At 50.5% G+C, this 16,504-nt stretch overlaps 2 protein-coding genes across 4 annotated transcripts; one reads left to right on the top strand and one right to left on the bottom strand.

Moving 5' to 3' along the window:
- Nucleotides 1-23: 23 nt before the first annotated feature.
- Nucleotides 24-14,363, top strand: Trim9 (E3 ubiquitin-protein ligase Trim9). 3 transcript variants are annotated; one of them, XM_078181360.1, is made up of 10 exons: nucleotides 24-1,165; nucleotides 1,969-2,548; nucleotides 2,816-3,100; nucleotides 10,000-10,095; nucleotides 10,433-10,826; nucleotides 11,093-11,125; nucleotides 11,481-11,656; nucleotides 11,726-11,864; nucleotides 12,768-12,998; nucleotides 13,092-14,363. In XM_078181360.1, the coding sequence occupies exons 2-10, from the start codon at nucleotides 2,060-2,062 to the stop codon at nucleotides 13,418-13,420; spliced, it is 2,172 nt and encodes a 723-aa protein (XP_078037486.1). In that variant the 5' UTR covers nucleotides 24-1,165; nucleotides 1,969-2,059; the 3' UTR covers nucleotides 13,421-14,363. The 3 variants fall into 3 exon arrangements, with proteins under 3 accessions (XP_078037486.1, XP_078037485.1, XP_078037487.1); XM_078181359.1 differs by having other exon boundaries at nucleotides 1,959-2,548; XM_078181361.1 differs by lacking the exon at nucleotides 11,093-11,125 and having other exon boundaries at nucleotides 1,959-2,548.
- A 787-nt stretch (nucleotides 14,364-15,150) lies between these two features.
- Vps28 (vacuolar protein sorting 28) lies at nucleotides 15,151-16,406 on the bottom strand. The gene is made up of 3 exons (XM_078180518.1): nucleotides 16,121-16,406; nucleotides 15,752-15,992; nucleotides 15,151-15,657 (listed from the first exon to the last, which is right to left on the bottom strand). The coding sequence occupies exons 2-3, from the start codon at nucleotides 15,968-15,970 to the stop codon at nucleotides 15,238-15,240; spliced, it is 639 nt and encodes a 212-aa protein (XP_078036644.1). The 5' UTR covers nucleotides 15,971-15,992; nucleotides 16,121-16,406; the 3' UTR covers nucleotides 15,151-15,237.
- Between the last annotated feature and the right edge of the window lie 98 nt (nucleotides 16,407-16,504).

Genomic DNA, 16,504 nt, shown 5'->3' with positions numbered 1-16,504 from the left:
AAATCGTATCTCCCTTCCCGATATGTGGCGCCTCCCTGTCAAAAGAAACGTATCGAAATAACCAGAAAGAAGGAAAAAGAGAGAGAGAGAAAAAGGGGAAGGGAGAGACTCGGCGTCAGGGCTGTAACAGTCGGATTAGATTTCTCCGAATTTGCTTGTACATTGTTCTCGCCGCATCGATTTCCGCGCGAATTATGACCAACTTAGAGTTAATCGGATCGCGAGAAATTACACGAGGACATCGGGGACGCGAGACGTCATTGCCAGCGTCAGAATCGAAGCAATGTTAATCGCAACTATCGCGGGAGATTGGCAGACAGCAGCGCCGTCCCTGTTCCACGATGCGTGGAATACGATGCGCAACTGCACACGGCGGCTGGTGTCAGTCAACCCGGTGACGGCTTCCTGCGCGCACTGTTCTTACGACCTCTCCTCCCGGCACAATCGCCAGCAAAACCAATCGAAACAAAATTGTGAGTTCCTCGACCCGGTGAACGCATCCTCGATAGAATCAAGACCGGACGGAACCGCGGAACAAATTCCGCCGCGTCACGTTCTCGAGTAAATCGAGGGGAAAGCGGAGGAAGCGCGCGTCGGCGTATCCTTGCGACGCGCGATCGCCAAAAAATGTAGGTTCGGTTCTCACGGGAGCCCCGAGTGCGAGATGTATATGGGATTGAGAGTCGAGCGTAGAAGCGCTAGATAAAAAGGACGAATCGGATCGGATCGAGACGAGATCGAAGTTGTTACGAACGTCAACCGTTCGATCGAAGAGGATGCGTCGCGACGACGGGATATCGTGACGAGGGAATCGAGCGATTCCGCACGCCATCGACAACACGGAGCTACGGGCGTTCCAGGCGTTCCGGGTTCCTCTCGAGCAGACAGGCTCGAAGACAGGCTAAAACGTTCGGAGAGTAGAAGATCGTCGGCATCGCGTGGAAAGGATGGACGCGACAGGGAAATTGTGATCGTAGGTGGGCATCGCGGCGTCGTCGGGACTGGCAGCTAGCGAAAAGGAACGCAGGGGAGATCGATCGTGGGTCGGTTGGTTCGGTCCGCGGACAATCCGACTGGTTAGCTGAATAGGTTTTGCGTTTTCGAACCGTTCGGCGATCGAAGAAACGAGAGAAGAAGAAGAGTAGGGTCGACTGGGCGAGACAAGGTGAGGCGAATAGAATTGGGCAAATATGCAGATTAGTGTGTTCGTTCTATACGCGACTAGTTTCCTCCGGATTCATTTTTAACGCTATACCTACCGAACAATACGTATGACCACTGTCGTGCGGTGTCTCGCGAGAATAGCAAGGCTGAATTTGTTTCGACATTTCACTATCAAGAGAATTATTCGATCAATTCCAATCAAAGAGGTTTTACAACGTCAACAATACCAAGCTTAAAAATGAGAAGTTGTTGAAAATGACCGGTACGGTAGATTTTTAGTGTGTTGCACCGTTGAACAGAAACATAAATCGGTCGAGCTTGGAAAGGTAATAACGTGCCTTGATTAGGTTTCCGAGAGAAACGTGTCATTCACGATTTCTTCGTGTCGGTCGACCTTCGTTTTTAAGATATTACGGAGAAACTGTTGCGCGTTCGGTATCCGTCGGCTTCGCGATGTATACACTAGAACGGATGATGAGCGACGGCCGCTGACTCGTGCACACACGTTGCCGCGACACGCACTTACAAGCGGGGTTAACGTAGTAGTAGCAACAGTGCTTTGCGGAAACCAGGGTCGTCTGTATAATGTATTTAAAATGATCGAACTCTGTCCACGCGCTTCGTAATTTTTTCTCTAATTTAATGCCTATCGCTGACAAGCTAGTAAGAGTATGTTACTTTTCCAAGTACCCGCGACTTGTATTTCTCGTTAACGATGAAACGAATCGAATAAACTGGAGGAAATTAAGCGCGTTCGGGGCAAGGTCGCCGAACTACAGATTTCCCTTGAATAGAATCGAGTAGGATCGGCTGGAATCGAGCGGAGCGAAGGAGTGGCTCCCGATCTCGGTGAGCGGCGTGGCGATCGGCGTGGCAGCCGAATCTCTCGAGGAGAATGGAGGACGAACTGCGATGCCCTTGCTGCAAGGAGCTGTTCGTGGAGCCGGTGCTGCTGCCGTGCTGGCACGCTCTTTGTCTGTCGTGCGCGGTGAACTTACAGGCAGCCCCGGACTCGCCGCCGGAGTCGACCACCGACTCGTCGAACGCGCCCGGCTCCGACCAGGAGGCCGACAAGCTGTCGATCTTATCGGAGACGGACTCCGGCGTGGTCTGCAGCAGCACGTCGACCAGCTCCCGGCCCGGCAGCTACGTCGGCACGCCGGGCAACGGTGGCTTCCCGCCGTCGGGCGGCACCCTATGCCTCTCCTGTCCCGTCTGTCAAAAGACTGTTTACTTCGATGAGGGCGGCGCGCACAACCTGCCCAAGTACCGGGCGATGCAACGGATCGTCGAGAAGTACCACGAGTCGAGGAACACGAGGATGCAGTGCCAGATGTGCGAGGGCGAGCCGCGAGATGCGACCGTCGCCTGCGAGCAGTGCGAGGTCGGTCCTGCACATTTCCCCTTTGCCCTCTTTGCCGGAATTTATTTTAAACTCAGCCGCAGCTCTTAATTTAAATGTCCTTCAATTCCACACTTTCGGAGGACTGTGGTTGATTACAATTAATTGCGAACATAAGTAACAAATACGGAAAGGTTGTACCGTTTCAAGGTGCAACGGCATTCCGATCGCGTGGTACGCGGTGACCTAGAGCGATCCGACGCTCTGTTCCAATGGACGGTGGATTTGATTAGCTCGGGGTCGTTTCAGGTGCTGTACTGCGACGGCTGCAGGGAATCCTGTCACCCGAAGAGGGGACCGCTGGCGGCGCACAATCTGGGCCCACCGCGAGGCAGCTGGCAGTCGAACGGCGGCAAAGGCTCGCGGGGCTCTAGCACCGAGCCGACACCGGTTTGCAACGATCACAACGGCGAGCCGCTGACCCTCTACTGCGCTCTCTGCAAGATCGCGATATGCGCCCTGTGTCTTCGGGAACGACACGCGACCCATTCCCACGACGTGCTACCGTTGGCCGCTGCCTGCAAGGCGCAGAAGGTACGTGCGCCTCGAATCCTCTCTTTCACTCGATTTTACCGCGTGCCGATCGATCAGGCGACGACCTCGACCACCAAACTGGTTTCACCGTCGATCCCATTCAGGCGACACGATCGACGCTTCTATTTCCAACGCACGAGCCCTGCGGACCGATGACCCTGTCCTGTCGAGGTCGCCCCTAGAGTAGGAAGAAGAGGGTGTCGGTCGGATCGACAGCTGGTCCCGATATCGCGTGTCTCGACGCGTGGGAGTCCTCCTCGGGATTTACACGCGATGTCCAATGTTCTCGACTTTTTTCTTTTACCGGAAGTTTGCGGTCAATCGATGCTCTTTATCCTTTCGTGTGTAGCCCGTAATCGTTGAACCGCGGTTATTTCTTTTCTTAATCGTTTTAGTCAGTTGAAAGTGATGCACATTTGGTATGGTAGAGTATTGGTAATCTGATTACGGATTAACGATTATGATGCGATAGTTAGTGTAACTAATTCATAATAATTTATAATGACTATTGTGTGGTAATTATTAATCACGAATCAGATTTACTTTTTTAAGTTATTTCTCGCCCAGTTGAAACGTTGTCCAGAAGATTTCGCTAGTTCTTTAGTCGTACGATTCGATCGAGCTGTTTCTTGTCCCGCGTTCTCGCTCGCGTCCTCGGCAGCAGATCGGACTTAGGAGAACGGACAGTCTCCTCGCGGCTCCTATCGGCAAGGAACCGCGAGACTTTCTAGACAGGTTGTACCATTAGACTCCGTAAATGGAAACTTGCTGGGAAATGGCGTCGATCTGAGTACGGCGCGAACCATGCGGCAGTGTTTCGCGCATAGAGCGAGCCGACGTTCCCCGGGAACGCGTCTTCTCGTCGATCCTTTACACGTGAGACTGTTCGCGTCGAAAACGTTGCCGGTCGTCGCCCGGGGTCCCGCTTTTCTTCGAGCTTTTCAACCGGAACGGCTCGAGCGGTTCACGAGGGCATTCGTTTCAGCGAAGGAACGCCGCGAGGAGCCTCGGCAAGTTGCGCCGCGCCGGTTCGCGTAATTAGACCGCGCATGGTCGTGGTTCGTTAACGCGGCTTCGAGAAACGAGAAAGTTTTTACGCGGCGTTTCTTACCCTCCCGTGGCTCGGACCTCGAAGGGGGGAAGACGGTGTGGTCGGAGCCCTTTCGACGAAGGAGGCCGAGGGCAGCGAGACGTTGATCAGCGACTCGAGATTTCGCTTTGCTCCCTCTCGCCGTTTCACGCGATAAATTCGTATTACGGCCGGTCACGAGAATATTGGGACGCCTCTAATGGAAACTCGCTGTTTTCGCAATCTCTCGTTTCGATCTTTCGGAAAAATTTCAGTCGACGCGTTCGTTGAACTGTAGCATGTACGATTTACGTATCTCACGGGAAAACATACGAAGCATTAGGGTAATCAGCGATACAAATATTTTTAATTTTTCGTGCAACTAAAATCGCACGATCTGTTGATCAAAGATCTAGCCAAAGAATTTATTCGTAATTATTTCATGGCAAAAAACGAACAATGCTTTTCCTTTCTGTTCACTGAATTCTCAGCTTTCTCTGCTCGCGATTATTTCACGGCTCGCCTTCCGTTAGATCACCAAAATTGCTCACCCTTTTATTAGAAATAGCGGCGCTCTTATAGGAATTTCGCATACCCGTGTTCCGAGTGCCGTGAGTGCACGGAGGCAAATCGCCTCTCGTTCGCGATCCCACGGTTGATTGCGCTACGCGAACTTGGATCCACGAAGCTAGATAGTTACGGTGGAGAAATGTAGGGGAGGCGAAACGCTATGGGGACGCGGGAACCTGAAAACGAAAATAGCCTTGGAACGATGCCAGCCCCTGACAGCTCGTAGCCTCGTACTCTCTCTCCCCCTCTCTCTCTCTCTCGTGCTAGTACTCCCGTACTCTCGCGTTAGTACTCGTACAACCCGTGCTAGTAAATAAATAAAAAGCGGCGTGGGCGAGCAAACGAGCGAGACGTTACGGCAAAGCCTTCGTTCGTTTGCTATTCGAGAAACGATCTTATAATTATCGACGCGGCTTACCAACGGCTGCGATCGGTGCCTCTCGATCAATCGAGTACATGTATCATCGGTCAGCTACCGCTTGAATGTGAACTATACTTCTTCAGAACGTATACACTGTGATCGCGCTGTTTATTAAATCTGTCTGCGAGTGAACAATTTCTTTCGAACTACTTAATTGTTCTTCACGTTCGACGGATAACCTCTTCTTCTACGAAATTTTCTTCTGGTTTGAAGAAACCAGCGGAGAGGATTCGCGACGGGGGAAATGGCGGGTGCCCTCGCGACACCAGCGAATTCGCTGGTCGGTTCTAGCTGGAACAGATACGCTTGTCTCGATGCGATATCTCGAATATTTACGAGGGCTGGCTGGGTGTATTAAGAAGCAGTTTGCACGCAGTGAACGCAGTCAGCGCAGGGGTGTCGAAGGACGCGAGAAGCGAGAAAGAGAGAGAGAGAGAGATAGTAATGGGCAGAGAGAGAGAGAGAGAGAGAGAGAGAAAGAGAGACAGTTAAAGGGAGAGAGAGGGCTCGTTACATTACATAGTGCCGCCACGCACGATACATGCCGTGAGTCGGCGAGGCCGTGACGTTTTCGCTATCGAGCATGTACAGTATTCTTTTCTCTCGGCGTGGTCGAGTCGCGCTCGTTTCTCGCCCTCTCCGCGCCGGCGAGCTCCCTCCTTTCCCCTCGTGCCCGGCGACCCGCCGTAATTTCGTTTCGAATTTAGCGGTGGAAAATGGATCGCCCTCGAGCGGGGCTACGCCTCTCTCCTACCCTCTTTACTCCCAAAACGGCGACAAGGCGCGTCCGTGTTCCGTCGCGGCGAGAACCCCGGCAAGGGCGAAGGGACCCCGGTGTCCGTCGCGAGACACCGGAGTCGCCCGCAGAAAATTCGATGCGAGATCGATGCCTAGATTCGGTGCGGTGGAAACGGCGTCGTCTACGCCAATGGGTGCTTTGCGCGGGGACGCGAAGCAGAAAGAAGGGTAGCCGAAAGCAATTTGTTCTCTCGTACACGCTTTGCGTTCCGCGTTTCGCGCCAGACGCTCGATCCGACCAATATATTCGAAACGATAGCATCGCGCGCACACGTACGACCAAACTGACGGGCACGCGAATTTATTTCCAACGAAGGAACCGCGCTGAATCTCTTCCGAGCCACTCGCTTCCTATTCGTCGGGTTCCCGTTAACAATCGATTCGCTTCTATTATTGCTCCTATTGTTATTTATGATATTTCTTTATTAATCCCCGGACAACGGCCCGTTTCCATGACTGTGCTACAAACCATGCTTTCCCAGCTTTCTTCAGTAATTTCTCGGAGGATACTATCCAAGATATTTCCACAGATTCGCATCTCCCTTGTTACGAGTACAACAGGAATATATATTTGATCTATGTATAAATATATACATTCGTATACACGTAGTCGCATACAGATATAAATAGTACGAAGCGAGAAGGATAGAACGAAATGTAGCAGGCATAATAGTTACATGTACGTATAACAGATATGATAGGCGGAAGATTTTATCGGACGTCCGAGTAGTTGCCAAAAGAGGGATCCGAGGGAAAAATAATAGAAATGAATTAGGGTCTTTCATCTTCTAAAAATATCGAGGCGTGACAGCCCGCGAATCTTTCGCCGTGTCCGCCGCGGAAATTTCGGCGCGGCGCAGCTGCTGTTACGCTCGCGGCAGCTCGTTCCGTTCCATTTTCTCGCGGCTTTTCTTATTGGCCCGTCTCTAGGCTTCTCTTTTGGCTTTCCTCTCGGTTTTTCTTTTGGCTTTCCTCTCTCGTCTTTTCTTTCGCGGTTACCGGGTAGCGGCCCCGAAATGGATCTTCAGCCGTTCCTGGAAGCTCCAGAAGCGTCGACGCGCGTCGCGAACGAGTCGACTCGTTCGCGGTCCAAAGTTCATCGATCGGTTTTAATTGTATCCCTCGTTTCTCCGGCGGAGTTTCGCGCGACAGCCCCGATCGAACGTCGCCGGTCATAAAGTCGAACGTCACCCGGTAATTCGTATCCGCGAAAGCTGGAGCCGAACTCCGGACGAGATCCGGAAGCTCGTTTCGCATCGGCTGTCGATCGTTCGTAATTAGATCTGTCGTAGTTGAAGCGCGCGTCAAGAGTCTCGGCCCGCGAATTACGAACCAAGAGAGAGAGAGAGAGAGAGGGAGAGTGAAAGAGGATCGTCGACAGGAATCGGTTGGAACTCGTCGAAAAAAGAGGCCAGGCAAAACCGCGTTTTTTCGTATTAACGAACCGCCAGCGATACCGCGCCGAATTTCCTCGTCGTCGCTCCGAAGAGCGCTTCCCTCGCCGCGAAAGACAAAATGAAAAAGTTGTGAATGGAACACGGAGAAACGATGACTCAGCGGAGGATTTGAACGGGCGCGGGGAAGAGCGAGAGAGCGGTGTTCTCGTTCCACGTGGAGTTTCGACGGTGCATCGAGAGTCTCTCGTAGATCGGGATCCATTTCTAAATTTATACGAAAACCGTGAACCGTACGCGATGCTCCACCAGCTGCCAGAACGATCGCGGCAACCAGGGCAACCTAGAGGCGACCGATGCCACGCGATTTCGCAATCGAATCGAAAATCGTGTTCACCCATGACATAATTCATTGTTACGGTATAATTTTATTGCTTCGGTAAGCAAAGTCCGATTTAATTGATTTTACGAATTTATTCGACGTGTTGTTCGAATAAAATGATTTCCATTCAATTCTTGCAATAAGATTATTTAGAACCATGGAAAATTGGTGATGCTTCTAGTTGAAAAAGTCCGAACGCGCTCGAACGATCAATTACGTCATTTACGATTTTGAACGGAACGATTAAATCCGCGATGGTGTGTCATGTATTCGAGCGTAGACATGGCCGAGATTTGTTGCTCGGGACGCGTGAACGGCGTTAACAGCGTTAACGGGGTTAACGGGCAGCCAGTTAGCCGTTGGAGAAAGAAAGACGGGAGCAGGAAGGGAGCGATGGGACGTGCGAAAGGGGAGAGAGATCTCCTCCGCATCGATCGTCGGTGTGCGTAACCGTGAAAACCGTAGTGATGGTAGTACGGCGATGGGGTTCGCCCCTTTATCGTCGCAAAGTACGAAATACGAAATGGGAATCATGGTCCTTTTTAATACCGTTTGCTTGGCACTGGTCGCTGCCGGTTATCGTCGATCATTTTCGCAGAGCAACGAACAATGAACCACCGAAGGCGATACTTCCGAAACGTATCGATATTTAGATATTAATAAACGCGATCATAAGTTTAGATCAGTGTGTCTTATTTAGGGATTTATTTGCATATCGATAGTAGAAGATATTGTTAAATAAAATATCGTAATATTCGAAACATTATCGATACTGTATCGTCATCACCAAGACCGAACACGTTCGAGACGGGCAGATGTTCGCGACTGTTGTAAACGATTCGATTAAGTGACGCCGCAATCGGGGTCCATTAGCTCGTAGATCGAGATCCATTGGCTGGCGAGAACGATTTCAACTTCTCCGCCATGGTACATTACTCCGACGTCTCGTATTCCTCGGATTCCAAGGGATGAGAACCGTTCGCAATTGTTGCTTGTCGGTATATTGATCACCTTGTCGTCGGGGAGCAGACGAGAAACAAGGAAAATTGTAGAGTCTCGGCGTAATGAAAACGTCGGCGATTCGCGGGCAATGGGACAAAGGGGATGGAAAGGGGAAAAATAGCGGCCGACGACCCGCGTTTTCGCATCGCAGCACTTTTCCATTGAGGAGCGAGACGCGAAACCGTTGCGGCGACATTCGAATCGCGCGACGCGACGGACAAATACTCCTCGAAACCTTAGACCCCGTGCACGTGTGTACCTGTAGACGCGGGCTTTTGGATCATTTTTCTGAAGCAAAGATAAACCCCGTCTACGTGACGTCACGTGTCGCCAACGTAAAATGTATTCTGTTTGTTCACCGTGTACGGTTGAGATTAACTATGTTCTTACTAGACCATGAATTGCGATACAATAGTACAGTTAAATTGTTTAACTGATTCCACTTTTTTCAATTCTGTTCATTCATTTTTGTTATAAACACATGGGGGATGTATGCTTAATCTTAAACGATGCCAACAACGACGAGATTATTTTCGTTAATTGCAACAATATAATTCGATCCGCCGCGTCGGCCATTTTGAATTATACGCTTTTGTCCACGCGCGCGACTCGCATTCGGCCCCGTTATCTCCGCTTCACTGGACTCTTGGATTTCCTATACACGCAGTTATCATACACGGGCCGCGTTTAGCGCTGTGCACGGTCTGACAACCATTGCCGTAGATATCGTGTTTACGCAGGACCCTGTTCGACGACGTCCGGAGTCTGCTAGCGCCGGTGCCAGCCAAGTGGGGCAAGTGGGACAAGTGGAAGAAGCGGGAACGAACGGGCAGAAACGGGGAAGAGAAAAGAAGGGTGCTTTTCCAACCCCGTCGGCACCCGTGTTCGCTCTCCTTTCTCTCTCTCTCTCTTTTTTCTCTCCTTTCACCTCCATCCCCTCGATTGTTCCGAGAACGAATAACGCGCGCGGGCTGCGAGTCCGCGATATCGCCGCGCGCAAAAAAAAACGCCGAACCGTGTGTCGCATACTGACGAAAAATAGTTTCCTTTCGACAGGAATTAGAAAGAGAGAGAGAGAGATTTTTTAAGAATTAAACGTCCAACTCCAAACCGCTATTTGAAAGCGAATTTTAGAAAGCGTCGAACTGCCCTTGACTCTCGAGCTTCTCTTATCACGGTCCGAGCAGGCGATTTCAAGTCGCCGGCGAAAACGCTATCGATATCGATACCCGTCCCGATACAATCCCTTTGATGTTATTGCAGACGGAGCTCTCGCAAAATTTGCAGCAGCTGTCGGAGAGGGCTCGCTCGACGACGGAATTCATTCAGAGGCTCAAAGGAATGACGGACAAAGTGCACGTGAGTATTCGCCTTTGGCGTCCTCTTTAAATCTCGCTGCCCTCCTCGGCGCGGTTCGTCTCCGCGCCGTTGCCGCGCCGCGGCAGGAAGACTGGTTCCATGAAATTACGGAAGGTCGCCGCGTTAATTGCACCGGGCTGTGTCGCAGTGTCCCCTGCCGCCCGAGCGGTTTTCTCCGTCTCACTTGCTCGGGCCCCGCTCGTTCGTCTTCGACGATATTATTACAGAGAACGCGAATTACCGGGCGCCCCGGAGGAGCCGGTTCGGGAGAACGAATTACATTCAACGATTTAATAACGTCGTCTAATGGCGTCGCCGGTTTCCTCGGTTCTCGCAGGAGGAGTGCGTCACCCTCGAGGAGGAGGTGGAGGACAGAGTGGCGAATCTGGTGAGCGTGCTGCAGGCAAGGAAATCGCGGCTGATCGAGGCGGCGCGCCAGACCAGGGAAGCGAGGGTGCGCTCCCTGAGGGACCAAGTCACCAGATGCGCGTCTCATTTGCAAACAACCACGGCGCTTCTCACCTTCTGCATCGAGGCCCTCAAGGAGACCGACAGCGCGGCGTTCCTACAGATCGGCGGCATGCTCTCCGTTCGGGCCTCGAACGCCGCCGGTTCCTGGGGCGGCGCCGAGGGTGTCCAAGAGATCGCGAGGCTACCGCTGCTCGATCTCACCCTCGACGACAAACCGTTGCGACGCGCGATCGATCAGCTCACCTTTGTTCAGATGAAACGTAAGTTTCTTCTCGATAACGTCTGTTCATCCCTCACCCTGTCGCTCGATGTCTCGAATGTGTGCCACGTGTTCGTATGTCGTCGTAATCGTCGTAATGCGTTTATTACTAGACCACGGATCTCGATGCGTTAGCGAACTGTCTAGGATTTCTAAGTGCAAGAATCATTGTAAATTTGTTGAAATACCAGCATCCGCATAAAGATCCGCGGTCTATTTGTCACCGTTGATCGATTACAAGAAACGATTGCTCCATGTTGGACGCAGCATCCGATGGAGAAGAACGATTTCCAACCGCAGGTAACACTGGTCCACAAGATCTGACCTCTTTTTCTTACGCAAGGTCTAACGAGTGATCTTGATAGTATTTTTTTTACGCTGAATTCGAGCGTGCGAGCCGTTTAAAATAGAGTACAGGTCAATGACGCTAAATCCCGGCGTAGAATGAAGTTACAGAAGAATACAGAAAAGAATCGGTGTAGATATACTCTCTGCAACAGAAATCGTGTTCATCGGTTAATGCCGAGGGAATTGAAATAGTTCACCGCGTCGAGCTCTTGAGCCATCGAAAACCTTGATCGCGGTAGTTCTAGACCGGCGGGGAACAATAGGCGGTTGAATCGCGGTCGAGTCGTCTAATATCGAGTGGTTTTAGCACCGGGGGCGCCTCTCCTGATACCCGAGGAATGTAGCGCCGAGAACAACAGCGTGACAGTCGCCTGGCAACCACCGCCGGGACATGGAATCGGCGGATGCACCGCCGGGCAGAGGGGCCCCGCCATCGAGGGCTACCTTTTGGAGCTGGACGACGGTTGCGGCGGTGAATTCAGGGTGAGTCCGAATACGAGTCCCTCGAAATGGTTCCCGATCGAATCGCCATCGATTTCTGTGCCCCGCCAGGAGGTCTACTGCGGCCGGGAAACGATCTGCACCGTGGACGGGCTGCACTTCAACTCTCTGTACAACGCCAGGGTGAGAGCGTTCAACAGCGCCGGAGAGGGCGAGTACTCGGAGCTGATCGGCCTGCAGACTGCCGAGGGTAACGTTTCCATATTTTCTCTCGTACCGTTCTCGAACTCGATTCCGAAAATAGCCTATCGTGGTAACGCGAAAGTGCCTATTGTAAAACAGGGGTGCGTAAACGATCATCATCGATTTCACTGAAACCGAGAAGCGTTATTGTTCATCGAATGTTTATACCACAGTTCGACAGATGACGTATCAACTTTGAAATATTTGTTTAGCGAGAATATAAAATATAATAGTCTTGTAATATCGATGGAATTTTATCTATCAAATTTTCATATACTCTATCTAGTTTTTATTGTATTATTTTGTGCCACTGTTTCGAGAAGGGGTTGCAATTGAACGAGTGTTTCAGAATAGGCACTTTTACGTTATCTCGGGCGGGAGCGAACAAAAGTCTCGCCGATAGAACCGATTTCGCGACGTTATCGGCGTTATCAGTGCTATCGGTGTCGCGCATCCGAACCGCGATTTCGTTTTCCAATATTCGGAGAGCTACCGTGCATCGCGTCGGCTCGTATTTAATCCGTCCACTCGATTCCGTGGCACAGGAAGAATGCTCTATCGATTCGCCTCTACTCGAATCGGATCCAGTCCGTCGCGATGCGAGGCGAGCGAGAACTGACGAGACGGGGCGATGCGAGGCGAACGAGTATCGATTGCGTCCGCGAAAAAGTCCATTTATCGCCGCCGTTTGTCTTTATTGTTCTCATTAACATACGGGCATAATTATTGTTATTAACATACACCTATATATGTACATTTATTACCTAACACAAACAACAATGTTTGACTGCGTGAAATGGGAATGATTAGCAACTGATCGAGCGGCAAATGGAAATCCTAGTAGATGTGAACAGTTGATGCTATAATGTGCAATATGTTATTCGCTATCGTTTGTTTGTACGGACGACAGTGGCGTGGTTTTCGTGGGCGACCGGAGCCTCGGGGATGCCGCAGGAGGTGTCGATATCCGAAGACGCGATGAGCGCGTCCTGCGAGGGCTACGAGCACCGGGTGGTCCTTTCGAGCGTCGGCTTTTCGAGGGGAGTCCACTACTGGGAGCTGACGATCGACCGATACCACAGCGATACCGATCCGGCGTTCGGCATCGCGAGGGCCGACGTGACACGGGATCAAATGCTCGGTAAGTTCGGCGAGGTTCTTTTCTTGGAGTAGTTGCAAAGGGTTTCTCGTGTACCACGTATTGGTTCCCTATTGTCCGGTCGGGTCGTTCCAGGCAAAGACGACAAGGGTTGGAGCATGTACATAGACCGGCAGCGTTCCTGGTTCATGCACGGCGACGTACACACGCTGAGAACCGAGGGCGGCGTCCAGCAGGGCTCGACGGTCGGCGTCCTTCTGGATCTGGACACCACCCACACGCTTCGGTTCTTCGTGAACGACCAACCGCAAAATGGTATCGCGTTTCGCGATCTATACGGCGTGTTCTATCCGGCGGTCAGCCTGAACCGAGGGGTCACCGTTACCCTCCACACCGCGCTCGACGTTCCTCGTCATTTGTTGGCGCTTCACGAAGAATACATCGCCGACATGGTTCAGAGCTAGGGGTACCTAAACGTCCTGAAGAAGGGCTTGCTGCAGGAAGTCGGATCGCCCGGACCCGGGACCTACGAGAGACCTAGAGAATCCGACGGGCAACTCGAGAAAATAGTCGAGGAGAGTCTACCGGAGACTAATTGACGTCGATCGACCAATCGCCGTTGTCGTCGTCGTCGTCTCCGTCGCCTCATCCTGTTACGACGGAGTTTGAGAATCGGCTTGGATCACTGCCACCAGGGGAAGTCGGTCAACCTGTCTCCCCGTTCGAAGACTGCCGCTTCGGCCATTTCGAAAGTACAGAAATCGAAGTGTTCTCCGTCTGACGATCGCCTTTGCGATCGTTCTCTTAATCATATCGACGCGTATAAGTGTATTCTCGCGTAGCTGTAAGCTTTATCGATAGGTATTTAACAAAAAACGCATTTCGAACGAAGCAAATAAGTAAGTAACTAAGTAAGCAAGGACGAATGGAAGGAATAAAAAAAAACATAGAGAACGGAAGAGAAGCAAGCAAGCAAGCACGTACGCACGCAATCTGGTCAGCTTTAGCGTAAAGTAACGAGTATCGAATCGAGTAAATGTTTTCTAGTCCCCTATAGGGTACTCCACCCTTGTCCCACGTTTTCCCCGGGTTTCCTCGTTCGGCACTATTTTGTCGCGTATCTCGCATGTATTCGCGTCACTCTTATTCGCATCTTTTTCCATGGTTTTATACTTGAGAATCTTGTTCGCGAGCGAAGCGAATATCGCGGGAATCGAAATTCCAACTGGTTTCAAATACATGTTGCAGCGCACAACCCTCGCGGCCCGTGGCCGCCGTTCCTCCATGCGACAAGGAGGATCAACGTCGAGCGTTGTACATAATTGTACATAAATCTTTCGATTGTACCGCCGATCAACTTGCCAATTGTATTTACGACTGTATATCCGATCAATAAAACGCACCAAAAGCCACCGACGTTATTGCGTTTTCTATTTGGTGCGTTTTGCGATTGCAACGATTACGAGAAGATTCGTGGGGGGTGGGCTGAGCTGGGATCCCGAGCGGCAACAGTAAAGGAACAAAGACCGATACTCATCACTCTGATGGCTTTCGCGTTTAATACCTAGCTATGCTCGTGGCAACCGATGCGTATGCAATCCTTTCTTTGTCGAGTGCAGCTGCATTCGTCTTTGAAAGGTCTTCCCTCCTTCCCTCCCTATGTTTCCAATGCGAATCTTCCAGTTCCGTCTCTTCCGTTGCCCGAACAATCGATAGAAGTGTCCCACGCCTGTCCATTCGACTTCGTTGCGGTTTCGATCGATTTACCGTCCAACAGATTGGAAAAACTTGCGGTGTCGGTGAACTAAATCGTCGAGATCTCGGTTGGATGGTAAGAAGAGCCGACGGTTCCAGCTAAAGAGTCGCAGGACTCGCTCTCGGACTGCAGCCCGATCGAGAACGAGAATAAGAAAAAGACGGGTGGATCCGACCCGAGAAAACGTCTACGGTGTCTATAGAATAGATTGTTCGACGAGCCGCCTCTCGAGTTACCTCTTGTCGAGCAAACTGCATAGAAGCCAGGAAAGTGGTGCAATGGTATACTCACCGCGGAGTTTCATCTTTCACCGCAAAAACCGAGCCGAGAGGAAGCAAAGCAAGTCTTGTCCCGCTCTCGGAAATTGAAACGATCCAACGCGTCGCGACGACCGGTTTCACAATCGTTCGGGGAACACAGAGAATTCTATAGTACGATGAAATCATTCTTTATTCGCTATTCTATGGGATTCGAGATAACAGTATACATATATACAGAGAAAACGGTGGACAAAAGCCCGCTGGATTAAGAATTGTGCAAAATTTTATTGAAAGCGTTGTACGAAGTTTCCAAGTCGAATATCAGCTGTCTAACTTGCGTGTCGGATAATTCGTCGGACGCGGACATATTGTTCAACGTTTGCAACCATTCCGCGACCTTTTCTTTTCCGTCGAAATCGCTCGGCAGTATGCTCAGACGGTTCATAGTGTCCATCAAGTCTCTCAAATCGGGATGAAGCTGATCCATGGCTTTGATCTCCAATCGTAATTTGTCCATCAGCGTTATGAACAGTGACACGATGTCCGCGATGCATTTCGATGTATTGCCTTTGTCGTCTTTGATCGTGATAGGTCTGTCCTCTTTGATTCTCTCAAGGGCAGCCGGACAATCCAAACGAAACGCTCTCGCGAAAGCATCTATCGTTGGGAATTGATCGCTTTGCACCTGGAATAAAATAAATGTGAATAAAACCGAACTGGTAAAGCCTCTGAACAGATACCGTAGATGTTATTATAATCGGGTTGCGAAATTAAAATACCTGTTTAAACGCGGCTCTGTATTGCACCAACAGTTTGCTGCAAGCAGCAGTGTATTCTTTCGGAGTGACGCAGTCTCTGATATAGGCCTTTTCCAAGTGTTGTAGAGTGTTTACGACAGCGTACAAGTCCGCTTGATTGTCGTGCTTTTCTCGTTCCCTAGCATTCTTATACAATTTCACCTCTTCGTAAAGCTCGGGCCGCTCTTGAGCTATTGACATCGTTAGTTCTTCTAGCAAATATCTAAAGCAGTACACACGATCGAACGTAAACGTCAAAATTTTCAGGTTAGAATCGTCCATCACTGGTCACGGAACAATAAGCTGCACACGATCATGATATTACTACCAAAACGACATTGTATGGCTTACCTGATAGAAACAAAGATCTCTCAATTCTATTCAACTAGTTTCGAACGCAACAATTGACGTTCGACAACACCACGCATTCAGTGTTATCATACCAAATTACCAACTTGACAGATGCACACGACATCTACAGGAATAACAATCTCGTCAAGCTATAAATAAACCGTAAAGCTTGTAACGTATGCGCTAGACATCGCGAAATAGAAACAAATATGTTACGTTGTATTATCTAATAATGCAACGAAAATGCAACTAGATAGCGTAATAAAAATGCGAAAAAAATGTGAACGTTCTAAAAGCAAAAGATTGTACAAGTGACTCCATCCGTATCTAAAGCGTGAACCCGCAGACGAGATTGTTGCCGCGTTCTTTCGTGGATGGCGCAGC

Source organism: Augochlora pura, chromosome 5 (assembly GCF_028453695.1).
Source record: "Augochlora pura isolate Apur16 chromosome 5, APUR_v2.2.1, whole genome shotgun sequence".
Classification (NCBI taxonomy): Eukaryota; Metazoa; Arthropoda; class Insecta; order Hymenoptera; family Halictidae; genus Augochlora; species Augochlora pura.
Note: the sequence above shows the minus strand (reverse complement) of the source record. Positions and strands in the feature narration are given on the sequence as shown.